The sequence below is a fragment of the Strix uralensis genome, chromosome 3 (genome assembly GCF_047716275.1).
Source record: "Strix uralensis isolate ZFMK-TIS-50842 chromosome 3, bStrUra1, whole genome shotgun sequence".
NCBI lineage: Eukaryota > Metazoa > Chordata > Aves > Strigiformes > Strigidae > Strix > Strix uralensis.
Genome location: NC_133974.1, coordinates 81,635,731 through 81,662,951, shown reverse-complemented (window position 1 = coordinate 81,662,951; position 27,221 = coordinate 81,635,731). Strand labels below are relative to the sequence as shown.

At 37.9% G+C, this 27,221-nt stretch overlaps 2 protein-coding genes across 9 annotated transcripts; one reads left to right on the top strand and one right to left on the bottom strand.

Annotated features, from left to right (window-relative positions):
- Positions 1 to 1,184: 1,184 nt before the first annotated feature.
- ERMARD (ER membrane associated RNA degradation) lies at positions 1,185 to 21,510 on the bottom strand. 5 transcript variants are annotated; one of them, XM_074863062.1, is made up of 18 exons: positions 21,476 to 21,510; positions 20,009 to 20,177; positions 17,732 to 17,871; positions 17,128 to 17,229; positions 15,259 to 15,348; positions 14,081 to 14,178; positions 13,366 to 13,502; positions 11,961 to 12,075; positions 11,287 to 11,389; positions 10,813 to 10,842; positions 10,222 to 10,290; positions 9,205 to 9,375; positions 8,325 to 8,408; positions 7,426 to 7,505; positions 6,500 to 6,628; positions 4,529 to 4,738; positions 3,484 to 3,597; positions 1,185 to 2,829 (listed from the first exon to the last, which is right to left on the bottom strand). In XM_074863062.1, the coding sequence occupies exons 2-18, from the start codon at positions 20,175 to 20,177 to the stop codon at positions 2,670 to 2,672; spliced, it is 2,001 nt and encodes a 666-aa protein (XP_074719163.1). In that variant the 5' UTR covers positions 21,476 to 21,510; the 3' UTR covers positions 1,185 to 2,669. The 5 variants fall into 5 exon arrangements, with proteins under 5 accessions (XP_074719163.1, XP_074719162.1, XP_074719161.1 ...); XM_074863061.1 differs by having other exon boundaries at positions 21,467 to 21,484; XM_074863060.1 differs by lacking the exon at positions 21,476 to 21,510 and adding an exon at positions 21,108 to 21,445.
- Positions 21,511 to 21,569: 59 nt separating this feature from the next.
- On the top strand, positions 21,570 to 27,144 carry DYNLT2 (dynein light chain Tctex-type 2). Of its 4 annotated transcripts, none has more exons than XM_074864813.1 (4): positions 21,570 to 21,743; positions 24,370 to 24,576; positions 25,245 to 25,354; positions 26,690 to 27,144. In XM_074864813.1, exons 1-4 carry the CDS (start codon positions 21,687 to 21,689, stop codon positions 26,778 to 26,780), a joined length of 465 nt encoding a protein of 154 aa, XP_074720914.1. In that variant the 5' UTR covers positions 21,570 to 21,686; the 3' UTR covers positions 26,781 to 27,144. The 4 variants fall into 4 exon arrangements, 3 of the variants coding, with proteins under 3 accessions (XP_074720914.1, XP_074720912.1, XP_074720913.1); XM_074864811.1 differs by having other exon boundaries at positions 25,245 to 25,403; XR_012628434.1 differs by having other exon boundaries at positions 21,728 to 21,743; positions 24,370 to 24,409.
- Positions 27,145 to 27,221: the final 77 nt, after the last annotated feature.

The window sequence follows — 27,221 nt, the reverse complement described above, 5'->3', positions numbered from 1 at the left end:
ACAAACTGGAAAAGTATCTTTGACAATATTGCCAGAAGCCTATCATGTTTCTTACTGTAGATTTAAAGCAGCAAATCACATCTATGGCACTAATTCCAGGAGAAACTGTCAGTGTGCTCCATCTTAGGTAAAAGAATATGAAAAGAATAGCATGCAAGATAATTTTAGCAAAGTTTAAATACAGGAACAAAAGGAGAACTTATGTTGTTGAAAACATACATCTGTGGTCTGTAAGGTGCTTTTCAGTGCATGAATATACTTTCAAAACGAGAAAGCATGTACTTTTAAACCATGATTGTGTTTTAATTTCTTCATCTCTTTCCTACAATAAATATGTAAAGCTTAAATAATTTTTTGCCTTACAATACTTATCACTCACCCCCTTACAATATTTATCACCATCAAATCAAGCACCCCCTTACAATATTTATCACCATCAAATCAAGAGTCATCATAAATGTCACTACCAAGCTACCCTTAGCAGAAGTTAACATGTCTGAGCAAAGTCAATGGGTACAACATAAGCCTTCAAAAATATAATTAGGATTTGCCAACTCAGGTGTTAGAAAGTGCTGACATTTCAGACTGTGGCTCATACACTACATTTGATACATTATTCTCTATTTCTAGTTTTAACCTTTTTTATCTAGTTCACACCTTGTCACATCATTTAGTTCCATAGTAACAAAAAACCCTTGAAAAGTGTCATAGTTAAATTTCAAACACACACAACATATTGCTAGAGTAGCATAAAGGAAGCAATATGATCTTAGTTTATATCCATCCCCCACACCACATAAACCAAACTAGTCATTCTCTCACTGTGATTTCCAGTCAAGAAACATGGCAAAGAATCTTATTAAAGTGTAACTTGAATCTCTAATCCTTTGTAGAGCCAAACATTCTCCAGACATTACCCTCTGATTTTACACTCCATAGGAGAAGGCAAATGGATAGAGATTGGTGGCCTTCTGTGAATCTGTTCTTCAACTGATGAATTCCTTTGAAATTCTATTCTTTGGGGATGAGAAAAGGGGAGAATTTATTTGGAAAAAATAAATTATGCAAATTAATGTTGTATGCAACAAGAGGATAACTTTTTGAACTACAATAAATATGTGTCTGTGAGTGTGTGCATATGTGTTTTGCTGATTAAGGATACCAGTTAAACTCGGACACCAGAGTGAAAAGAGTAGGTGTATTTCACTAGTGATAACCAAATAATGTAACAGAGTAATACAGAAAACATGCAGTAAGAAAAGGCAGAATAATGCACCTAAAGCAACAAATAGGAAAATACTGGGTAATGCATCAAATCATTACTACCTGAGAGAGAGAATAGTGATTAAGAAAGATACATCACTACTTGCATATGCTACCATCATCCAGATCCAAAGGTGCTGGGGAGCCCCGGTTACAGCGAGGATTTGGAGAGCCTGTCCTGGCAAGTGGGAAGTTCTACGCGATGCGTCCATCCGTAGGTGAGGCTTCCAAAGTTGCTGTGAGCGGGTCCAGCCTTATATACTAGAGATCGGCAAGCCAGAACACCTGGCACCTTTGTTTTGAGCGGAAAATTTCTGGTTTCATTCTCCTGTTGGATTCCACCCAAAGCCTGGCCAGGGCTCGGGGGGGGGAAACCAAGGGAGTTTCTAACAAGGCCAAATATGTGGGTTCTCAGCCTTAAACAAGGCTAAACAAGTGAAGCAGGATACACTCTCTCAGCATTTTGTCCTCACTACTGATTATATTCTAAGCTGTATCTTTCACTAGTGAGCTTACATACTCTGTTAATGATTACATACTGAGTTAGCAGCTTCGGCTTGGGGCTTGTTGTTCAGGCTTCAGTATTTCAATGCTTTAGCACTTTTTACATCAGCATAAGTGGGTTGTTATAACTTAGTACAATACCTACTAGCACAATGGTTATCAGCTATAAAATATACAGGATTCATCTACAGGTCAACTCTGGCTTGGGCCTGTTGTCCAAGCCTTAGCACTTCAATATGAGTGCTCATATTTAATCTGCATGAAATTAACTCACTAACTAGATATGTATTGGGAATGAGCAGATGAAATTAAACAAAAAACCTCACATATTGTGTAAAAGTTATTCCACCGTCTGTTTTAAATCCTGGTATATAAACAACTGGTTACTGTGTTATCAGCTCTACTTCAGTGCAAGATCTGACTCTGTTTTAACTAATAACAACAACCACAGCTGCCAATGAGCACTACTTTATGCTAAATGTTCATAATTTCTTCATCTGTTGATCACAGTGTCTGACATTATTTCCAGTATATTTTTGGGATTTAAAATTTTCCAGAGCTTTTATTCACATTCTTTTCTTTGATATTTTCAGTAAATAGAAAACTACAAACAAAATAAAATCAAGCTACAAAACACATAATACACTTAAAGTAGAACTTGCATCATCCTGGTTTAGCTCACAGTAAATCTTTTTCACTGGATTTGGCAAACAGTCCATTCTTTGGAAGCTTGATCATTCAACTCCAGTCTCAACAGCCACTGTCTAATAAAAAGAGTAAATTTTGTATCCAAAATTTGACAGTGACTGATGAAGTTTGTCTTTGAATTAGATTTGTTAAATCTGAGGACTCCAGAACTCTTAAAATATACCAATGTCCAAATAATCTTAAACCCATTTAATTTATGTAGCTAGTTGCATTAACATTAGCTTTCTGTCACTGATTTTCCTTATTTTTATCAAAGCCTTGTTTGTCAGCTCCGTGGTTTCATCCCATTTGTTTTTCTCGAGGCTTGTGTATGTCACCAAGTTCTCCGTATACTGCAAAACTGACTTCAAAAACCTATGAAAAATAAAACCAAAAAAGAAAAACTCATTAAAGGATTTTTTTAAAAAAAAGAAATAAAGAAAAATATCTCAATGCCTGATGTAAAGATGCTACTGTCTCCAAATTTCCAAATCTGCCTCAAGATGATCAATGCGTTAAGGTTTCTTCTACTTCTGGAAGAGAACCACTCCCTCATTCTCACAGTGAGAAGTGATGATTCTCAGAACTACAATTAAACATGCCACAGAAAGAACATGGTGATAAAATGTGTGATAGAATTTTCCCCAAATGGCTTCCTTTCCTTCCTCAGTCAAATGTTTCACAATGTCTATGATATCCAGCCAGCTGTTAATTGACACACAAGGAGTAAAATTACTAACATATTAAATACAGCTTTTATGTATTAGTATTTTTGAGGGTGTGATTGTTCTCTATCTATACTAAGGAAGAGTCTAATAAAAATTAAAAATGTGAATAACTGGACCGTATATTTTCAACTGAGTGAACAATGTCTGAGATATAATTATGACTATAATGATTGAAAGAAGGATGACAATGTACTAAAAGTCATGCTGTTCCTTTTTATTTTTTTCTCTACAGGATTTGTTACAGATCAAAAAAGAATATGTACAACTTCCTATTTTCATAAAGTAAATCTTATATACTCACTTTAGATACTGCTGATAATCAAACTGATTCTTCTTACAAACCAAATGAACATTGACTAGTTCTAGAGTAATCAACACTAAGATGAGCCGCAACACCGGAGACAAAAATTTAATGCTAGAAATAAGCAAAAATATTTTAAAATACACAAACTATAACAAAAGTAAATAAAAATCATTAATATAAAAAATTCTTCAGACTTCTGCATCCATCCTAAATAGCTGGATATTGCATAGGGTGTGTGGCCGAAGACTATGAAATGTCCTTCAGCAAAGAGCAGAACAAATATCAAAACTATAAACAAAGACTATAAATTATGAAACCTCAAAATGAAGAAAAAAAGAGAAACATATATAGTTAAGCTTCCAAAGGAAACCTCACCAGCATCCGTTATTCCATAAAGTACTGTTCAACTGAATTGCAAATATGTATCATCAGTTGTCAGTTTAAGCTATGTTTCTGAAATAACATCGTTAACATTTTTAGGAACATAACCTGGCCGAGAAGACAATATTTACAGTTTTCCTAGTTTTTAAAGTATATCACAAATCCCTGGAAAGCACTTCTGAACAGGAACAAAATTAATGGAATACTAAACAATCTCTCTTCTATCTATAAAGATGCTGACCCAGTATAACGATAAAAAGCAGCAGAACTAAAGTGGGTAGAGTCTTGAAATCAGTTTAACCTATTGCATTCAGATAAAACTTGAATAGCATTTATATGCTTAAATAGGAAAAGCTAGCAACTAAAAAATACAATGTAACATTTAAATGAGAATTTTATTTGAAATCTTATAATTTACAGTGAAGTAATGTAGCAATGCTAAAAATACTCATTAAATTATTCTCCAATTTGAGATTTGCTTGCTATTTCAATATTACTACATAATAGAAATCTGGGTTGGCAACTCTGAAATGGTTAACAAGAACACTAGAACACTGTTGACTTTAAACGTCTTAGACAAACCACTGAAAACTAGCAACAGCAGCATGCAGCCACTTTCTCATAAACCTAACCACAAAGTAAAGAAAAACCACCAGCCAACCTGTTCAACATCCGTAGATAGTTATGCCTCTGGCGAGAACGTAGAGTCCTGTTCATCCACTGTTTGTATCTCAACTCAGTGCTGGCAATAACTTGTTCAGACACTTGATGGCACTGTGCGCTTATTTTACGGAGTACCACCAGTATTTCCAGAACAGGCCTGGGAGAATAAAGCGTGCACACGTGCGTATCACAAAGTTCAATCAACAGCCTGCAAACCAGGAAGGAACTGTTAACTTCAATCTTTTGTTAGCTGGATTTGACATGAGATACATTTCATGTTTGGTGTGCTTTGATTCACAATGTTTTAACTCAGAAAACCTGGAAACAGATTACCCTGACCTCATGACTGAAGAAAAGCAAGGATCTATATAGTAGGGGTAGTGACGGTGTTCTCTATGACTTAACTGAATATAAATGCAAAACTGCTGGTGATGAATACGTTTCCCATTTCAGATCAAAGAAATACAACCACAATAATCAAAACTGCCTGGCTGAAATGATACACTGAACACATCAAATCACAGCAGGGTTGTGGTTGAAGCCTTCCCACCATAGTTCAATTCATAATGAATTAACATGCACCATAATAAAACTCACTCAAACAAATGGTATTAATTAGCACTCCCATTAGTGTGTGGTCTTTCTTCCTGGCAGAACAACAAGCAGACTTAACATTTCATAAAAGGCAGGTGGTGAGGCCAGTGTTTTAATCACCACCACACCAGATCATGATTTGTTAAAGCACCCAAATACCTTTCTGCTGTCATAAAATCATAGACTGGTTTGGGTTGGAAGGGACCTTAAAGACCATCTAGTTCCAACCCCCCTGCCATTGGCAGGGACAGCTTCCACTAGACCAGGTTGCTCAAAGCCCCGTCCAACCTGGCCTTGAACACTTCCTGGGGGGGGGCAGCCACAACTTCTCTGGGCAACTTGTGCCAGTGTCGCACCACCCTCACAGGAAAGAATTTCTTCCTTATATCTAATCTAAATCTGTCCTCTTTCAGTTTAAAACCGTTACCCCTTGTTCTATCACTACACTCCCTGTTATATTATAATCTGGTAACCTAATGTGTTATCACTTTAACACACTGTTCTTATAAAAATGTTTTCTAATCTCCCCCATGCTCAAATTATCTCTGAGACAGCAAAAAATTAATGACTAAAAGTGATACAGGCAGAAAACTCTAAAAATGGTTTAACACTTTAGTAATCAGGCTTCTTTTTCATAAATGAGAAAAGTGCAGATTGGCGGGTAGAAAACAGAAGGCACACAGCCTACATAACTAAAGCAACAGGTAAAATCCACTTGCACTCTCTTGCCCATGATGACTGGGTTTGATTAGGAGAGTTTTGTTCCAAACCATTCAGTCATGGGACTCTTAAGACTGCTATAAGAGTGCTAAATGAAAGTCAATTAGCATGTCATGTTTTGATCATTATTCCAAGTCAGGTATAATTGGAACTAACATACCTCCAAGTCTGACAACAAATATAACAAGATACCTTCTATTCTGCATGTAAGCATGTAAGAACAGAACTATGTAGCAGCATATTACTATTTAAATGCCATGCACAGCTGTGACACCAAGCCCATTAAAACAAAAATCTGATGCAGTTTTAGCACACAAACCAGATTAAAGTCAACTTAATCTAGTCAGTACATAAATATTTAAAACATTTTGCTTCCCCAGTCTGAAAGAAAAATGTTTTTTTCATACTACTTTCCAAGTAAAATCTCTACTGTAATAATGTCCCACATCTACAATGTCTCATCTTCATTTTGAAAGTGATGTTCAGCTGCATTCTTCAGATTTTTAGATTAAATCAGCAGCAGCATTAGAAAAGTGCATTAAACATTTCAAGCACTGTTCTAAAACCAGGGAAATTAGTAACTTAGGTTTGAGAGTTCTTGTGTTGGGCTGCATGTAGAAGCTGAGAGCAGGAACTCGGAGGATATCAAACTCACCTCTCTGTTAGGACACTATTGATTGGATCATCTGAACTATAGCGGTTCTGGGGCATATATTGCTGCAACTGCGATACAATTTCAGATATCACCAAAATTAAAGTACTAGCTTCAGTATCTCCTTCCAACCTTAAAAACAAAAGAAAAAAAAAAGATTTGAGATGGTAAAACTGTGTAGCACTTGTTCTTTCTCAAATGGCATAGATCAAGATGCAGACTTTTTGGATAACACTGTCTTCAATGTCCAGTCTCACTCTCTGACATCATGGTTCTTTTTCCTCCACCTTATAAGCATGATTTTCTTTCTCCAACTAAAGTCAACCTTCTCTCAGTCTCAACAGTCTTCTGAACCCCCTTAACCCTCCATTCGTCAAAATTCTGCAGCACACTGAGTATGTGCTAGATGCATTGAATTTTCAGCTCTCAGATCTAAACAAGTACAATCTCTTCCAATGATATTAATAATGACTTCCTCCTTCTCAAATAACAAGAGAATGTTACATTCTTTTTCTAAGTAATATCTCATGTAAAGTCTTCCACTGATTTGGTCACCAAGCCCTTTTCAGAATAAGTAATTATTTTGTTTTACATCTGGTGAGCCATCTTTTTTTTTTTTTTTTTTAAATTGTAACGGACTCAAGCCCTTCAGCATCTCTTCAGAAACAGAACATGGAGTCACTAACACCTCTGTAAGTTTCAGTTGTCTTCTCATTCCCTTCAAGTTAGTGCACTGTTTATAGTTTTTATAGTATCTGTACTGATGTGTACAGCACAGATTAAGCTAAAAAGAACAAACGGGTCTTGTCACAACCCCTCTGGTGTCTATCATCTTACTAGTAATGTATTTGAAGAGACATTTCACCATCTCAAATTCCATTCTTCATAACTATTTTGAGAACTATCTTTTTTTAATAGCATATACATACCCTTTATTCGTTTGAACGTGTTCCTCAGGCACTACTGGCAATTCAGGCCATAAGTGAATGCTCTTCATACATTCCAGCACCTCAAAAATGTATCATGAAAAATGTTATGTAAAGTGTAGCTTTTGGACAGGACAACATATTTTACTCTTCTTAGTAGCTATTTTAGAAAAAACTGCAATGAGTGAGAAGTTCCTTGTTCAGTAGTCATAATTATGTAAGTTGACATCAATTGTTAAGGTCTGTCAGGGCAAAAATTCCTGATGTACATGCTAAAACATCATCTGAGTAAACTAATCTACTATTCTTTCTTCCATTTTTTTTGATATGAAAAATAACTAACATGACTTTTGTAACATATGGTTTGAATGCTGTTGAAAATGAAAGTACTAAGTATGTCTACTGCAATCTCAAATCAATCGAGGAACATCTTCAAGCAGTTCAGTAATTCATAAACTGATCGTCAGAGAACTACCACAACACTTGAAAGCAGATTTTGCTACAACGATGGAATCTTAATCAGCTGGCTTTCATACAATAAAAACCTTAGTTATAGCCTAATCTAAGATTCCTAGAAACATGACCAGAGTGTTCCTGACATAAGAAAGCACAAGGAGATTAAGAAAACTACAGAACAGCAAACATCCAGGTAAGGATAAGGCTATTCAGTGATCTAGAGCACAAACACAGCACCAACTGCATCAACAGAAGTGTGCTTAATTACATTTCATTTTATCATCTGTAAATTCCAGTAAATTCTGAAAGATAAAACTAAAAAGCTCATTAAAATATGTCAGATTTTAACTTTTTAGGACAGTTGAAGCATGAAGACAACAATTAGCCCAATTTTAAGGATTCACAATTTTAAGGACCAAAATGCTTTCACAGCTGGAAGTACCTACCTGTTTCTTGAGTCGGGAAATTGGATGAAATTGAGAACGGTAGCAACTTGCACAGTTCATCAGTGGTTTTATGACCATGTGTTCCTGATTTACAAAATCATAGACAATACACAACAGTTTCTTTAAACTGTCCTAATCATATGCAGACCTAGACTTAATTTTATGCAAGCCACCTATAGTACTGAAGTCAATAAAGATTTCCAAATGTCTGAGGGCTGAAAGCAGTAATCAGCACAGTGAGTGTTTAAAGCTTAATTTCTTTGACACATTTTAACTATGAAACCTGACAGCAGCTGACAGAAAAGCAACCAAGTATTCTCTTAATGCAGCAGCATGCAATGTATCTTGAGAAATTAAAAAGAGCTGCAACTAAAAAATGGAAGATTTATCTCACAGGTTGCTGTATGATACTGAAAGAAGTAATCCCAAATATTAACAGGAAATTGGGGGCAGCAAATATAATAATTGCTAATTATAAACATGTATTGCTAGACAGAAAGTGTTCACAAATTTACAGTGTAGAGTGCAGACACAAATCACACCTCCATTAGTGAGCCAACATTATTTATAGTGTCTCAGAGAAAGAAAATCTCAAATATTACATACCTCAGTGGCTGAGCTACAGCTGTTCTACATACCTTTCAGATAATTCAGCAGATAAACAGGCTAGGTATCGACACAATTTGACAAATAAAATTAATTTCACTTATTCACTACAAAACTAGAAGAAAAATACTTTCACAATTTTTTACTTGGAGGAATACTTCATTTCCACAAAAATCTGCTGTCAAAAAAGATTCAGTCATAAGACTCTCTAAAATCAGATTTAGCATCCAAAACAACTGAAAAAATCTTCTGAGAGCATAATATTGATCCCTACCTTAAAAGCAAACACGTCCTCATCTGAGAATCTGCAGAGAAGAGTAATTGCAAATGCAACTATCGGATTAGCTACTTCTCTAGGAAATGCTTCTAGATTGATCTCTCCATGGCTTAAACGATCTCTTATACGTGGACCCTCCTGGTGGTTCAAGAAATCCCAAAGAAATTCCTGTGGAAACATACACCAAGTGTATAGAATTCTGTGTGTATTCACATAGAGTAGAAGCAATATGTATTCACATAGAATAGAATATATTCAGTGTATAGAATACTTCTGAAAGATAAGTATGTGATCATGTCTATAGGAAAGGGGCATTTACATGGTCAGAAAAAACAATGCAAACTATGTTCATAGCAAAAAAAAAAAAGGGCAACTCATCCATCTTGGTACCTTCTGAGGAAACGAAAAACTAACATACGTGCTATTTTGTGAGAGGTAACAACAGATTTCCTTCAGCTTTGTGTCCCAAGTTGTCCACAGCCCCACTGCCTCTGGCAACAGGATAATCAACTCAGGTGTCCCCTACAGTCTCAAAAGGCCTCTAAATTCAACACCTCCAGTTTTCCTGTTCATTATCTGTTTGGGTGGCAAGATGCAGGACGTGCTGTTGGTAGGTTTGCAGCTATGTTTTTGTGCCATCTGCTCAGGTAGTATAAGATGCATCCCAGAAGTTATCAGAAATAAGTTTTAATTTTCCCTGTCTGAGGCATCAGTTTTTCTTTTGCTCCACTCAGCTGATCTTCAGAAGTCTGAAGACAAATATCCCTGAGACTTCTGTATTTCAGAAAGAAAGACAGTCTTATATCCTAACCCAATATAACTTGTCAGGTACTGCTTTGTATCCTTCAAAATGAAAAAGGGTAACAAGCTTCTGGTTCAAGTTTCACAGCTGCTGGAGATAAACTATGTGAAATAAGTGAGTATTAGGCATGATCATAAATATATTACTAAATTTAAAAACAAACAAAAGAAAACAAAGCAAAAACAAGGAAAAAAACCCCACAAAACACTTACCATTGCAGGTTCCTCAAGGACTGCAGGAAGCTGGTTGACTTCTTCATTATCCAAATGTTTTGCTAGCATCTAGAAAAAAGTAACTTGAATGGAAACTTATTATTGAAAGTCAAACAATCAAAGACAAAATACCAACAGAAGTAATTAGTTTCCCTAACTTTAAGCAATTACTTCTGCCACTCAAGAATCAAGGTGCCTAATTATTACTGACAGACAATTTGAGTTAATTCAGATTAAGAAGAGAGTTGCAAAAATTGAGGATTTCTGTCTACAATGTTTATTTGTATTTATTTTGAATAACTGAATCTAGGAAAATGACAGAATGTTTCTGTGAGATGAAGAATTTCAAGATAAAAACATTTCAAATAAATTAAAGTCTGTTTATTAAAATTTGTATTAATTTTTATATTTTATGGGGGATTCCAAATTTAAAATGTTTACTGTTCATCATCTTCTATTTGGAAAAAAATTAGAAACAATGTCTTACCCAACACAAGAAAGCGCTTTCTGGTCTCTAGTGATGGGAAACATGCATGTGTTTAAATTCTGACATTGATATATATTTAAAAAAAATAAAAAGATCACAAGTACCTCATCAAAAGTGGTGTAGAGAGCAGAAGGCTAGAACAAAGGACAATATTATTTGATTTTCAAATTAAAACAATTAACTAGACACATACCAAATTTGTATTTATTCATTTGCATGACATACTAGAGGTGCATGAATAGCAAAATAACCACAAACCCTTATAAATGAAAAAAGGAACTTTGGCATTTTGTCTCAAGTTTTTTAAAATAAATATAACATGATCTACTTTCCATCCTAAACTACTGTTCCTGAACACTAATGTTCAAGTACTTTCAGACCTCTTTTACTGGCAGACTTCTTTACAAAAAAAATAAGGCATTCATGAAACTCTACTGGAGATTTGTAAACAATGTTCTACAATTGATCGAAAATTTTGGGGGATAATCCGTAAATGTTTAGAAACTATGCTTCTAGAATAACTATTCTACAAATATTGTTAGCAGTAAATCATAACTGACTTTAGACAGAAATTTTACCTCAGCTGTTAGCAATCGATTTGGACATTTATTAGTTGTAGTGAAGAGCAATCTAAGTCCAACTTCCAGCTGAGGAAGTAAGAGAATCACACAGTCAGCATACCTGAAAAAATAACAAAGATATCCAAAGGGGTTTTCTCCCCTTATAAATATAATTCAGATGGAAATTCGAGCCATCTCAGAGTTACACTCTCTGGCTAAACAACCCAGACCAAAATTCTTTTGTAATGCACTTTATAAACAAAAAATAAGTGACTACCTGTGCCCAACAGAAGCTGATCACAGAATTCAAACCAGCTTAGAGATGAGAATAACATACAAAAAGGTGGAGCATGGGAGAGGAAAACAAAACACTGTACTTTTTTTAAACTAAAAATGTTAACATCTGAAGATTTGTTTCCACTTGCTTTGTAAAACTCTCCATTTTGGCTACATCTGCAATAGCTCTTTTAGGTTTCAAAACATAGTTTATAATCCTAGTTGGCACAAAATAAAGTAGTAAGTCCACAAACTTTCTGAGAGACCACCATAACAATGCATAACTATATGTTGCTAAGCAACAGATATAGCAAAAAGCTTTGGAATCTACAAATGCTGCTATTATTCTATAAATATAGAATATATTCTTTTTATATTCTATTAAAAAAAACAATTAAAAAATGATCAACAGTTACCTGCTTTGCTTGAATGCTGTTAAAGCAGCCATCCAAAATGGTATCATTGTTTGTAATACAAAACTGGACAGTTTTACTAGCTCTTCAGCTATGGCAAGTGTTTCATGACTAAGATCTGCAAGTTAGCAAAAAAACCCATTGATAAACTACATACAATCTACAATTTACTAAATCATTCTTAATATTTCACTGAAAATATAAGATTATTTCAGCATTTGTAAAGGGAGACTTAAAAGTTATCCAATTTATTTTAACTATGCAAATACAATGGTAGTCATATGTAAGATCAGAAATTGAGTTTGTAAGAATGCGATTTTAGTGATAATATAAAATTACACAGTAAAACCAGTTTAAAAGTCATGGCTGCTTTTTACTGAGACTAAAAGCCTACACAGCAACTGGACCCAGCTTCTCTGTTGAGTTGTTCTCCACCTACTTCAAATACTTTAAAACAGCGTAATGTATATTAATCATTTTAATTCAGTAAGAATCAGTGCGGCAGTATGAACACTTGAACATAAGCACATTGTTCTTATTTATCAATTTTCCACACTGACATTTAGCATAATAAATTAACACTTCATACTTCAATGCTACCATATAATGAAACTCACACTTATGAATTCACATTATAAATATCTTACCCAGGCTTAAAATGGCAAGTGCAACTTGATTGCAGTAGGTGTTTTTTCTAAGCAAATCAACAGCTATAGGGTTTACACTACATGACTGGAATGCTATCAGCTTGAGTTGTTTCCCAAAAGCCCTGTCTCAGTTCCGTGCACAGATGTTCCACCAGCAAACTGATCACATAGCACAAACTGACCACGACCACCACTGACACCAAGATTCCCCATATGCTGTTTTTGCTTTAAAAATAGTAGGAATAAACCAAATGAGGTCTGTAGCCAGGGAGATTAGAAAATTTTAATCTGACACTTCAGGTCCTTCCCTGAGAAAAGCATCAGTATACTGAAGATGTGTCACCATCCTTCACTGTTTCAAGATGCAGGGCACTTCTGCTGGGACACTTACAGCTGGAACCCACTGATTCTGGAAAGAATTAGATTTTCTAAAGGAAAACAAGATGACTGTTGCATTAAATGAACTCTCATCATCAAAAAACTGGGACATACAGTTGCAGTCTTTTAGAAGCAGTAATGTTAGATGTTTCAATGTTACAATTATTTTAGAATGCAGTATTTTTAGGTTCAATAGACAGTGGAACTGCCTACATATTAAAAAGTTGCCCTATAAGCATGACTGATTCATCTAATGACAGCGTATACAGGTACCTTAGTTATGATTCAATGTTAGAACTGTGGAAAATGCATTATTTTCAACAGCACTTCTGGACAATGAAACAATAGCAAATATAGCATAATAAAAACTTGCTAATACTTGCCTGGAAATACATCAAGCTCCTCAGAGCTAACGAAGATCACATAAGGTCGATGTACTAAAATGCATTTAGTTTGCAGAAGATACATCTGTAACAACTGACCCAATCCTGCAGTTAAAAAAAGCAGCATAGCACAATATCTAGGGAGAATACCAACATATATTAGAAAAGCTTATACAACTAAATCTTTTGCAAAGAATCAACTTCTGTGGGTTGGGGACAAAGGGCTTTTTTGCTCTTTCAAAGAACATCCAAAACCTACGCTCCCCATCTCTTTTGAATAGGGGCACTTCATAATTAATTGCACTCACAAACATGAAAAAACAATGCAGAATTAGGAAAAAAGTGTCAGTGTATTCTACACTGGCTGCTGTTGCCCCTCCTCTACCCCATTCCTCTGCCTTTTGTTACGTGTAATTCCTGACTGCCCTGACAGACAAGGAACCAGGTTTCAAAACAATAAGCTTTCTTGCTTTTCCTGCTACTAAAAAATGCACTGGTCCTAAAACTGATGACTTTTATAGTGGCTCAAGTATTCTATGGAAATCCCTTTCCAAAAGAAGCAGCAGCAGAGGAAAACTGTCAGGATAATGCCAGAGACCTTTGGACATTTTTTTTTTTAAATTTTTTTCAATAAGAGCTGTAAGTTTTACTAATGGCTTTTCAAGCACTCTCAAGTCTGACTGGTAAGAAAATGAGATTCTTTTTGGTAACTTACTTTGCAGGAATTTCTTGTGGGGATGCAAACCCATGCCACAACACATTACGAAGATTCAGACCATACGGAGATCCAATGAATACCCTCAGTACATCCATCTAATTAATAAATAAAGTGATTACTGCATGAAAAAATCTATTATTTATTACCTTGAATCTTTCCCTAAGAAAATTTCAGAAGTTATTCAGAAACTACAACGTCTAACTGTCAAGATGACTGGCCACAGCTTGTCACAGTAACAGTAACTCATTATTTGCAATTCCCAGTATTCTCTGAAAGGAAAGCTTTCAGTTTACTTGTACATGCTATAGAGCATAATATGGGAAGAACAAAACTATGACAGGCAAACAAATGAGATCAAGCTTAGCTCTTACTTCTTTTAGTATAAATCCACCATAATTTAATAGAAATTAACATAAAATACAGAATTGGTATTCAAAGCTGTATTTCCAGATCACTATCCCACAAAAAGGGAAACTTTGTTTTTATTTTTTAACTGTAAGAACTGAAGTATTCCACATGCCATCAAAATTCAAGAAATAATCCTTATAACACTACTGGACTGGCTAACAATACAAGCTTCTACAGTTCACATCCAATATTCTGTCCTAACAAAGAATTTATGTTTGTAAAACTGTATGAGAAAGACCACCTACTTTGTTTACACAAGAGTGTAAATGTCATCAGAATTTTGTTATTATTATTCTTTTGCACATGGGGATGAATGAATTAGTTTCCTCTGTTTTGAAAAATTCTAGTGTTGGTAACATTATAAAACATCTTACTACAGTGGTGGTGAAGGGGAAGACAGCTCATCAGAAACAGCCAGTGCAGGATGTCTATTTTCAAGTAGTACAATTCAGAAAGAAGCAGACAAGTCTGCAGCTTGCTCACCCCCTTGACAGATATGTGGAATTTTACGTATGTAGGTTTTTCATGTAGAAAAGCAAACAAGAACTTATGAGCTTGCCTTTAAATATATTTCCATTTACAATATTCACTGGTTTTGGCATATATCCCCCAGACTGTAACGTGTATAAAATGAAAGTTTTTCCAATATATTACAAAATTTGCAAACTCTTCTCCAGTGCAAGCAAAGGCTACGCTTGGAAACGTGCCATTTAGTAAGAAGAAAACCAGCTCAGTATTTGTTACTTATTTCAAAACTATGCACTTACTACAGCTTGTCCAAAGATAACTGCAAGCTGCTCAGAAGCAAGCAAGTCTCTTAAAAGGAAAGGGCAATCTTTACCGATCAGTAAATATACCTATTAAAAAAAAGCAAACCGGATAACATAAGTAATTCAGTATACTTCTTTCTATTTCAAACATACAACTTGACTATTTCATCCAGTAAGCATTTTCATTATTGTAAAAACACTAATCGAACAAAACCCACCAAATCCTTAAAAAGGCTTTAAATTCCATAATTTCACGACAAATTAAAATTTATGGCACAGATCAGGAAAGAGTGGATATCCTACTTAATGTTCCCATAGTTAAGCTTTTCACATTGTCTGTACACTTACTGCTCTTCTTTTCAAAAAAGGAAGAAAAAAAAAAAGTAAAGCACAACAAGAACTCATAATTAAGGGAATAAACTCTACGCAGGACACCATACTTCATTCTTACCCTAGAAGTCTATAGGGCCTGTCATTGTCAAAGGAAGGAGACTTGTGGTTTGTCTTCTGATTCTGGCTGTTCCTTAAACTAGATTATATCCTAGTTGGGCAATCTCAGCATCTTTACTCTCCACCACTATGAAGCCTTCCATTCTTTGTATCCTCCCTGTCGGGTTTTTTCCAGTTTTGGTAATTTTTCATTACTTCAGAATTTACCACCCCCCATACTTGGGTAAACTGGTTTGTCTATGTGTGAATTAGCCCGTTGTTCTTTCTCTGGCATTTCCTTCTCCAGTGCTCCTCATAGAGATTTAACACCCACCTATTTTATCTTATCTGTGGACAATATACCCCAGCAGCAAAGCCTCTTAAAACAGCTGTTGCTCCCTTCCCCCTAACCTGCACATACCCATAAGTAGTGGTGGCACCTGTTTGTGTAGTCATGCAGTGAAGCAGATCAAGGAACTGATCCAGATGAAAAACAAAAATGGGGGTAGGGGTAAAAGGTGGAAAGGTACCTGGACCAGTTCATCAATCTGGCTTGCTACTAGACCTTCAAATATTTGCACTCACATAACATATAGAACACCAGCAAACACGGCTGTGAAGATTGATTGAATAAACTTATACAGTGCCATCACCAAATGTTGAACCATAGCTTAATTCACATTCCATCAAAAAGGATCCAAAATACAAGTTCCTTAATACAGTCAGCATTCCTAAGTCTAAGTCATATCTCATATCCTTGCCTCATGATGGTCATGGAACTCCTGCAGTATTACTCTTTAAACCGACCAAGAGTGCATACCTTTACTAACTACTATAGGGTAAAGGAAAGAGGGAATATGTTAACAAGACAAATGTTCAGGACCACAATATGGATGCCAGATCTATCCAGCTGATCAGTTAGGTCAAGAATTTAAGCTGACTTCTAGATGTTTTTGCAGCACAAGACTTGTGTCGAAGCATTTAAACAGATGTACACTCTGCAAACAGCTCTGAGGAAAGAAGTTATCTAGTCACGCATTTCCAGCTGTATGCTCCTGCCTCTCCTCACAGACGCTACCTCATCAGATCTTCTGTGGAAGGTATGCTGCTCCATGTTTCAGTTAAATAAATCAGAGTAACAACGACCTACTATATGTACACTGATTAAGCAAACTGTTATTTTTTTAATGAAACTGGTTAGTAACAGCACTCACACAAGCAAGTCTACCAGCACAGGTGAAGAAACCCCAGATGATGGTTCCATTTGCACAGCTGGATCCAGAAGATAACATCTGTCCAACTCAAAATGCAGCTGGGCTATTAGTGTACTACTACACTACAGGGTAATCTCACTTTTACAACATGTAATTAAATCCAAGAGCTCATTCCCATCTTACAAAACCAAATCTGCAATAGACTCTTCATGCTGGCACTTACATCACCCAAGGCTCGCTCCAAGCATGACGTTAGTTTCATTAAGCCAAGAGCAACTTCTGTAGTTTGTGTATGTTGTAGAACATCAAATACTTCAAGAAATAACTGTATGATGGGGAAGAGGAAGAATGTTGTCTTAAATATTCAGAAGGAAGAATCAAATTGTCAAAAGCACTGAGAAACCTAAATATTCCTCTGTGATGGTCACTATGCAAATGTAGAAAGAAAACCATGACATCCAGATGCCTGGAAAGAAACTGCCCTAGAGCACCTCTTGTATTTTTAGTTGCAATGTATCTAGGGCCTTATATCTATAAAAATTATCAACAATAACTTACTTGATATTAAGCACAGAGTATTAGAAAAACAAAATCCTACCATCTTAGGTCAGAAGAGGCCCAAAGCACCTCATGTTCTCTTTGTGATAACTTATATAAAGTCTAATTACAAAGTCAGGAAAATTAGAAGCAACTATGTATCAGATAGGGACAATTAGTTACAAATTCTAAGCATTTTGGTTCATTGATATCTCTTGTGTGTCCTTACATTAAACTTCCACAAAGGGTTCATGTGCCAAAATACAAATTGTCAACAGACATTTCCATACCTCTGTGCAGTTTGTCCAGTGGAACCATAATGCATACTGAATTACAAATTTCTCCTTGGTCAGAGATTTGAAGTGCAAATTAACAGATTCACACACAGGTCCTAATGATTGTATGCTTTTGATATAATCCACACTTTGATCTTAAACCAAAAAACAGAAGGTGATTAGAATACCAAACTTCCTGAAGGTCCAATATTTTAAAACTCACAAGGAGTAAAACCTGCTACAGCTTGTGTACATATTTAGCACAGAGAATTTTATCCAGACTATTTTAGCACACCTAATACACTACAGTTTATTGTCCAAAAGACCACACAGATAAGATATAGAAAAGTGCAGTGTGAAACCAGATAAGATCAAGTACCTTCTCCAAATAAAAAAACCGCCAACACTCTAATGCAAGAAAATATGGAAGTCAAGAGGATTATTATGTTCTGGGTTTGTTGAAATGGGAAGAACCTACTAGAGTATGCAAATTCCACATAATCAAGCTGGAAGTTAGTGTTAGGTGTTGGAAGTGTGAGGAAGGCAAAACAGTGAGAAATCTGCAAAAACATACATTTTCCTTGACATAGAGTCCCCAGAATAAACACAGGACGGGATGAAGGTCCAGTGATTTGTGTTTGATGTGGCGCCAAGGAGGAATGCGAAGCAGGGTGCAGGCCGCACAGTCCCATTCTTTCACTTCAAGAAAGTTCTACTTGTTTCTCTCAAAATATAATTTTTTGTACAACCTTCCAACGCTGTGCCTCATCCTCCCTTTTTTCTCACACAACCCAGCTGCACCCCTCGCACCAAGTTGACCTTGCTTCCCGTCCTCCCTCTTTTTTCCCACAAAAACCAGCTGTACCCCTTGGCACCACAAAATGAATTATGTCATTACTCAAAAAATAATTACTTGACTACAGTCCCACCCACTCACTCATACCTACTAAGAAAAATAGTACCCCAAGTTTGTACCTAACTTGGAGGGACGATAATCCGACGCCAAATCGGAGGGACAGATTGACGGGTTTGGGCTCTCACACCCCCACACCCCCCCCAGAAGGGACGCCTTTTGGTAAGATTTCCTCAGCTACACCGAGTGTATACCCAGGAACTGCGTGTGTGTGATTGCAATCCTTTTTCTTTTGTGTAGTGCTATATAGCCAACCTGCAGTTTGTGCATGTATCGTAGGTAATCTTAAAGAATCTGTAGATGTTGCATGAAAATAAACTGTACTATTCATGAATCTGCTTCTCTTGAATGTAACCAGACTTACAGTGTATGGGCTGTTTGGGCTGGGTCAAGCCTATAGTGACGGCCACTAATCCGCACTATTTGTGAACCTGACGGCTTGTTTTGAACGCAACCGGACCTACAGCATACGGGCTGTTCGGGCGTCCGGGTCAGACCGATAGTTACAGCCCCAACTGGCATACCTATTGAGGGATAAGTCCAGCCGCCCCTAGTCCCTCTAATCTCTGAGGACCAGCTAGAACACAAGGGGATTTATCTCTTACCAAATTTATTCTCACCCTAAATGCAACAGTTAGTGCAGGCTCAGAGGGATCAGTCAAGCTGCACAATTTACACCCTTTAAAGAATGCAGATGGATGTGGTACCTTACAGAGTGGTATCACTGCTCCTCTTTGGTGGAACACTTTTATAGGAAAATAAATTCTTCTCATTTACTGAAAGATATTGCTTGAGGCAGAAACATGTATAATTTTTAAGATCTCTGGAAATTAATAACAGAGCTTGCATGATGATTCAACAAGTTCATCTGGGCATAAATACTTCGTTTTGGTTAAAAAACAATTATAATCTGTTCTACATACAGAAGGGAAACCAAACAGTACTTCTGTACGTGCTAAAGTTGGGGAAACAAAAACAGAAGCAACAGTAGGAATACTGATAGCCCCAGTGTTTTAAATTTCCTGCAAAAGGGATATAAACAACATAGAAGAAAGCAATGACGAGGTAAGAGAGAAGCAGAACTGAACCCCATATGTACAGGCACAAGAAGGTGGGAACCAAGATGAATGAGGAAGCAAAGGAGCAGCTACTTATATAGCATAGTTACGTGAATCATAGGAGCCAGCAATAACCAAATACCAAACGTAGATGAAAAATTTAAAGCTCCTTGCACATATGAACTGGACATACTCTAATCTGCAGCAAAGCTAACGCTGTATTGTAATAAAATGTTATAACTAAGTTGCACTTGCTATGAACTGTACTGAGATTCTGCATCAGTCTTAAATGTATCACTACTATAGGAGTTAAACACCAACCTGATTCAAGGTAACACACATGCTCTGTAAGAGCTTGCCAACATACTTCACCATTTTCAGATAAAATATTATTAATATCATAGGCGTCTTTCTTCTCAAATCCAAGTTTGCAAATCACGTAATGCACAGGTGGAGAAAGACAAGTAGTGACAGAGCGTGAGAACGCCATCTAGAACACACACACACAAAAAAGAGTCCTTGCATTAAGAAAGTACATGAGAACAAAGAAAATTATTATTAAAGCATACCCACAAGCACAGATATACAAATAGAATGCAGCACCTGTAAAGAAGTTGGTGAGGTTTGCCATGCAACTTTCATCTATGCATATTATGAAAGGAACCCTCTAGAGCAGAACCACTTTCTGGAAAACTTCCCCAACTTCTTTGGGGAAGAATTGCTCTAGTTGCATAATGCCAGGATGGTATATTTCTGAATGGTTATATCTACTGAACTGATGCCAAGAGAGACTGAAGCAAAATATCCCAGTTTATATGTAACTGTTCTGTCTAATCTCTGAGTTTGCAGGGAACCTGATGCTACTTCAAGGGAAACCAAGGGCTTCAGCCCTTATGACCAGCAAATCATTGCGGAGAGCGGGGGAGGCGGGAAGGCGGAAGGCACGTGTAAATTTTGTATGAACTGGTAGTAATGGTAGAACAATTTAAGCATAAATGTTATTTGAACATTAGTCTAAACAGAATGATGGACTGATTCAGAAGCACACATTTAACTTAAAGAATTTGCCAAGATAGACCTGCTCATGTTATCAAGAAGGAAAATGCTGCTGATTTAGTAAAAAAAGTCATGGTTCCTCATTAATCAAACAGAAGACAGACAAACTGTTTGAAAATGAAGTATCACAGCAACTATAAAAAGATTCCATTAAAGTTCAAATTAAAAACGTTTTTTTCCTCATTAATTAGGTAGTGGAATACAGTACATAATTTCTGAATTCAGGGCTGTGAGGAGAGACATCTTTATATGGGTAACAGCACAGAGCAGGTACAGCAGGTATCAGCTGCCATCAGGAGTATCCTATCTGCTATTAAAAAAAAAAATCTAAAATGCTCATTAAACATATAATTCAGTCCTTCACCTTATTTTGAGGCCCCCCACGTTTCACTGTCAGAGATAGGAGGCCCGTGCAGACCTTGAACTACCACAGCCGCCCCTTATCGCCTGAAGCACACCCGGCAGGTCATGGGCAGGTCGCTGGAGCTCTCCGGGACTGTAACGTGACCAAGACCTGGGTTTCCCCGGGGGACATCGCTGCGCCGCCCTGGCACGGCAGCCCCGCCCCGCCGCCCTCCGGCCGCAGCACCCGCATTTCCCCGGGGCCCCGCAACCACGCGGGAAGCGAGGGCGGCAGCAAGCCCCGGCCCAAAGCCCCCGATCCCCCGCTGTCGTTCACGGAGGCCGCCGCCCCACCCCGCCATGGCGCCCTGCGGCCGTTACCTCCGTTACCTCCGGGCCCGCCCGCTCACGTCACGACGCTGCGCTAGCGTGTGGCGTCACGCCTGGCTCGCGCGGGAAGAGCCCCGCCCTGGCACGGGGCTGCTCCACGCCGCCGAGCGCGAAGGCGGCTTCTCCCCGCGGCCTGTCGCCGGGAGCGGGAGGAGAGACGAGAAGAGGCGGCTGCGCCCGCCCCTGCCCTTGGGGAAAGTGGCGCTCTAAGATGTCGAAGCCCGCTGCCGCCGCCCCCCCGGAGGGAGGAAAGCGTGATAAAGAGACCGTGAGCAGCCGCCTGGGCGGGACGGCAGCCCCGGGGGTGGTTGGGCGGCCGGGGCCGGCGGCGCGGGGAGGCAACGGGCGTGAGGGCGGCGGCAACGGGCGTGGCCCTCACCCGAGAGCTGAGGGGGTGCCGGGCTGGGACTGCAGCGTTTCAGCTGGTGGGGGAAGGAGGGAGCGATGGGGCTCAGGTCCTTAGGGAGGGCAGTGTAGCGTGCAGAAGGACGTGGGCCTCGGTGTGTGATTAAACGGTGAGTGTCATCTTGTGAAAACATGTATCGGAAACGCTGTTCCCATCTGTTTTGCATCCGGTTTGGGGCAGCTCGTCCTCTTGCTACTTGGTCAGGTGTCACTTTGACATCCACCTTGCGGCTGGTGTGCCACCTTAGGCACTGGGAGGCAAAGTTGTTAAAGCCTTGGGAAGGTAAAAAGAAGGCAAGGGTGCTCCTCCCTTTGGGGGTGCAGTCTTTCCAACTTGAGGTGCTACTGTAACTCCTCTAAGTTAGGAGGTGTGCCCTCTTTTGAAGAAATAAACAAGAACTGTTTCTTTAAAGCAACTATTGGCTGTTAAAACAAATGTATTAACAAACAGTGTTTCTTCCAAATAGCTGAAGTGTTCTTCTCTCAGCATACTTGCTTCCATGTGTCCAAGGTTAAGCCAATGTAGTAGAGTTCAGTAACATAAGAACGGGCTTTTGTATAGTCAAATGCAAAGTCAGCTCTTGAATTTTTGAGAGATTCTTTTACAAAGGATGCAAATGTTATACAGAAACATAATTGCAACATTGTGCTAAAACTTGGAATCACAGTATTCGTATTGTGAAATACCGAAGTAGGTTTATTTATTAGCTGTTTGTGTAGAGATATCAGTAAGGTTAGTAAATGGCTTCTTTCACATGAGGAAATGATTATGAAAACTTCTGTCACTAATAACACTAGTTAAACTTGTAAGTAATAGCATTGTTAGAAGTCATGCTATAGATGTGAATTTTCTTCCATATGTAATGGTACAGGCTGAAGGTGTTGTGACTCGCGTTGAACCGTGTTAGCAAAGAATTGCTCTCTGGATTGTGACATTTTTCACAGGTTCATTTCCACAGACATGGACTGGGATGCTCATTTGAGCAGCTCAGCTGGCAGACTTGAGGTGGGTTTTATTCTGTTAGGAGACCTGGGATGAGGAGGTAGGGGCTATAGTCGTTATAGATCTGAGTTTCAGTTAGATGATAGTGAGTGTCCACAGCCTAAGTGCAAATGTGTTTGCTCCTTGCGTTTTCAGTGTGTTTAAGTATTATTTAGAGTTTGCATTGTTGACATGGTATCAGCAAACACCTGCTACCAACTTGCACTAGGGCTACCAACATCCCTGTTTTTTAACAGAATTATCTAACAGTAAGGAACCAGAGGAGAGGTGCAGGTAACATCCGCAGTGTTGACAGGGCCAACATGTAAGTGATTTCATAGAGAAGAAACTGCATTGCTTCCCTTATTCTCAAACTCCTCTGACTGAAAGATTTGTGAGTGCCTGAGTGGCACATCTTTCCAAATAATTCTCATTAGACTTTTGTATTATCTCTGAAGTGTATTATCTTTTTCTATACTTTTTAGTGTAAGCCTTGCACTGTGGTGTTATATCACCTTTGTGCCCTTCTGAGAAGGAACTGATGATTTTCTCTCACCTAAGTTCTAGCTGTAGTCAGGAAGCGGAGCAAGGGACTGAAGAGTCAGCAAAACCTCAAAGTGGTTTGTTAGGAGGTAGCTGGAATGGAAGACCACTGTCTGTAGCATTTGTTATGATCTCATGGGTTCCATGTGCTTTTCCATATTGTTTCGTTATCATTTTACAGTTCTATTGTAAGTCAGCTATGGAGGACAGCAGGTGACATTTTTATGTGCATCATCAGACTTGCTGCTTGCATTCACAGAGGGCCAAATTTTGTGATGTGTGTTGAAGAGAATGATAGCACACAAGCTGGAGGGGGAGAAAACTTGGATCTTCGAAGTTCTGATGACCAATAAGAATTACTACCCTATTTTTAAGTTCCAAGCAAAAGTACAAAGCTTGCAGATTGGAGCGTATTTTTTCTTTTTTTATTAACGAGCAAATTAAGTCATTAATACATAAGGCATTTGTTTAGTAGCTTCACAAGGAATGGGGACAAGTAAAATTACATAGTAAATGAACCAAGCATATATTTTGGGTTTGTGTAGGCTGTTTGAATGAAAAGCTTGAAGTTGTGGTTAACAATCTTGGGCATGTGTTAATATCGGTGTGTTTTTACTTGGAAAATGGAGTGGATTCAGAGTGCTAATATGGTGTGTCTGACTGAGTTTGAATGCGAACTTAGAATCATCATAGAATCACAGAATCATTTCATTTGGATTTCGGTGGAAAAGAAATTAAAATTGAGTGGAAGTTAACAACTGTTCTCTTTTTCAGTCAAAGCGGTAGTGTCAAAACAGCCGCAAGGAAAGATACCGATTTTCTAGCTTTTCTGCTTTTTTCGTAACATGTTCCTATACTAATTGTTTTTTTCCTCTTAACTGTACGCTCTAAAGTATTATTTAGAGACTGTTAAATGCTAAAATACTGACCTGCGATTTGAACTACTTTTTATTATTTTGCACAGATGAAAGGAAAAAGGACTCAATCAAATTACGAAGCTTTAGGTATGGCTCCAGTGGAAGAAGAGTATTTTACTGATTCGGTGAAAGCTAAGCAACTGGCATTCAAAGCTAATAGGGCGAAGATAAGATATGCCAATACATACAGACTAGAGTCACATAATAAATTTCGGGATTATTTAGTAAGAGACAGAGCTCAAGCGATACTAATGGTATAGTATTTTTTACAATTAATTGTCTAATTTTATTGCAAAAGTAGCTTGTCTTGCAAAGACTTTATTAATTGAACAGTGAACAGGGTAGGTTGCATAAACTAAACATGATAAATTTTTGCAGACTTCAGGTTTTGGCGCACAAATGTAATGCGAGTGTGCTCTGTTTCGCAAAGTACTCCTTCAGTTAGTTCTACTAACATCACATAACCTGCATAAAATATACATGGTGTTCTTGACAGTCTGACTGCCATATACAAAAATTAGGCAAAAATGAAGGAAAATAATCTGTTGAGATAATATGTAGCCGTTAGTGATACCTTGAATAGTTACAACCAACTCTTGTAATTCTGCTGCCTGGAAGACGTGCCTTGGATATTTGGAGCAGGTGTTTGTAGCACTATTTTCCAGTGAACTGAGCCCAAATGAATGAGAATACACGCCTGTTTGTTAAATGGAGATTGGCTGGACATGTTTGTCACTTTCAAAATACAGATAAAACATTTTAGAGTAAAAATAGAGCAGCCTTTGGTGTTTGAGAGCATCATCTATATTGACTGTTCTACTCATTGGTTCTTCTAATGTTCTTGTGATGAAAATGACTGTTTAACTTTTGGCAAAAGACTACCAGGATGAAAACTAAGATCTCTCAAAATTGTTTTTGATAGAATAAACTTCAGCAAGACAAATATGATGGAGTTTCCAGTCCCTCCTTGTGTGCTTCAATCTCTGAAGAAATATTAAAGGCTGTGAAGGAATTGGACTTTGACCGTTATAAGTACGTGGTATCAGTACTAATTGTGGAAAAGGCAGGTCAGGCAATAAATGTGAGCAAACAAATTATTCATAATATCTTTTGTAAATGGAAAATAATTTTTAGAACTGTATGTTGTCTCCAAGGCGTTCCTCTGCATTCATCAGCTTAACTACTTTGAGGTGGTCTTGAAGCCTTTAGGTTCTTTATGGGGAGTAGAATGCCAGGTGACAGTTTAAGGTACTGCTGTGATTCTACTTAACCCTGTGAAGGCTGTCATCTTTTTGAGGTCAATAACGAGTAAGCAGCCCATGCTGCTCTTCCCTGTCAACCAGTTATTTCCACTGTGTGCTGTGCACTGAAGTGAATTTTCTTTTTCCAGTGTATTTTGATCTCCAGTCGGGTTGTCACATTTGGCGCTAAATACTGTGCAGTTATAGTGTGGGGTGACATGGGAAGGAATGGGTGGCAGGGAAAGGGATGGAAACCGTTTCAACTGTAGCTGCCACCGACCATGCTCCTGGGACTACAAATTAACATTAGTGAGCTGAACTTGTCACATCCCAAAGAAAAGTATTCTAGACTTTCCTGTGTTGTATATAAATTTACATGTAATGCAACCTGCCGTTGGCATTCAGAACACTTTTAGGTATCTTGCCGAGTGTCAGAGAGCACTTCTGTTTAGGACTGTTGATCATCAGCTCTTAAAACCTGACGAAACCATACCTGTTTTTAGTGGGTTATGTGAAACAGTGTTTGAAGGTTGTTGGCTTCAGAAATGAAGCCACTCTGAGGGGCCTGCATCCACCTGCTTTTCTCGTGCTATCTCCCAGTCCGCTGCCTCTGAGGTTGTACTTTGGCTGTGGGGCCGTAGGTTAGAATGGATGACTGAAATGGACTTTTTTCTCCTGAGGTACATTTATTCCAGCAGTCAATTCACACATTTTATCTTTGAAAACAGTCTTACCAAAAAAGCTGAGAGCCTGGTAATGCTCACAAGTAGACTGGAATAAGCTGGAGGTGGAGGGGCAGGGGACGTGACTACTTAGTTGCCTCCCCAAAGTGATGTCTATTCACCTTGCTTTTGAAGGGGTGCTGTTACAATACGCTAAAGTGCCAACAAGTGACTATGACAGAGAATTGAGGTTTTGGACCTGATGGGGCGGGAGCAAGAACACGTATTTTAACATTGAACACGGCTTGTTCATTTTCACTGTAATTTTGCAGATGTTACTACTTGTAATTCTCGTAGTGCAATTATATCAGTATTTATATAATGCTGTGTGTTCTTTTAAGAAAAATTATACAAACTGTGTTGTTTATAGATTCACAAATGGCTTTTTCTTTTCTTTCCTTTAGGTTGCCAGCAGATGGGTCTGGGATGCTCAAAGAGACACTTGGGTTTCAGCTAAATACGAAACTGAAACATTTATTGCACTGGCTTTGGTAATGGCTTGTTATTACGATTAATACTCTCAAAGCCACACCTGGTTTTGTGCATCACAGTACGTGGTATATTTTAAAATTTTCAGAATGTCATTATTTTAGTACTAATTTTTGTCCTGGCACGTATAGTTGAGATAACTTTGCTCATTTTTCTCTGTTAAAAAAAACCCAAACCCAAAAAAACGCTTTTGAAATGTGTATGGTTGAGTACATATGGGCTTCATCTGTCGTAACGCTCTGCTGTGGAAGTTGAAGCAGCTGGTGTAAGGCCAAACTTTGCAAAATTTTGAATGTTCTTGTCTGTTGCATGCCTAGAGTTGTTAATGAATGTTTACAATAAATTGCAGGTATCGTGCTTTGTAAGAAAAGGTGGTGTTCGGTTTTTCCTAGTTGTATCTTTGATAAAATGCCAGTCCATGTAGCAACCTGGCCAGGTGGGAAGCCG

What these genes read in the sequence shown, in the direction of transcription:
- ERMARD (XM_074863062.1), bottom strand. Translation starts at nt 20,177, where the DNA reads ATGGCGTTCTCACGCTCTGTCACTACTTGTCTTTCTCCACCTGTGCAT. An exon ending in CACGTTCAAACGAATAAAGG is followed by an intron (nt 6,629 to 7,425) that starts GTATGTATATGC and finishes TTTGTTTTTAAG; the next exon opens with GTTGGAAGGAGATACTGAAG. An exon ending in AATAGTGTCCTAACAGAGAG is followed by an intron (nt 4,739 to 6,499) that starts GTGAGTTTGATA and finishes CCTGGTTTGCAG; the next exon opens with GCTGTTGATTGAACTTTGTG.
- DYNLT2 (XM_074864811.1), top strand. Translation starts at nt 21,687, where the DNA reads ATGTCGAAGCCCGCTGCCGCCGCCCCCCCGGAGGGAGGAAAGCGTGAT. An exon ending in GAAAGCGTGATAAAGAGACC is followed by an intron (nt 21,744 to 24,369) that starts GTGAGCAGCCGC and finishes TATTTTGCACAG; the next exon opens with ATGAAAGGAAAAAGGACTCA. An exon ending in GAGCTCAAGCGATACTAATG is followed by an intron (nt 24,577 to 25,244) that starts GTATAGTATTTT and finishes TGTTTTTGATAG; the next exon opens with AATAAACTTCAGCAAGACAA.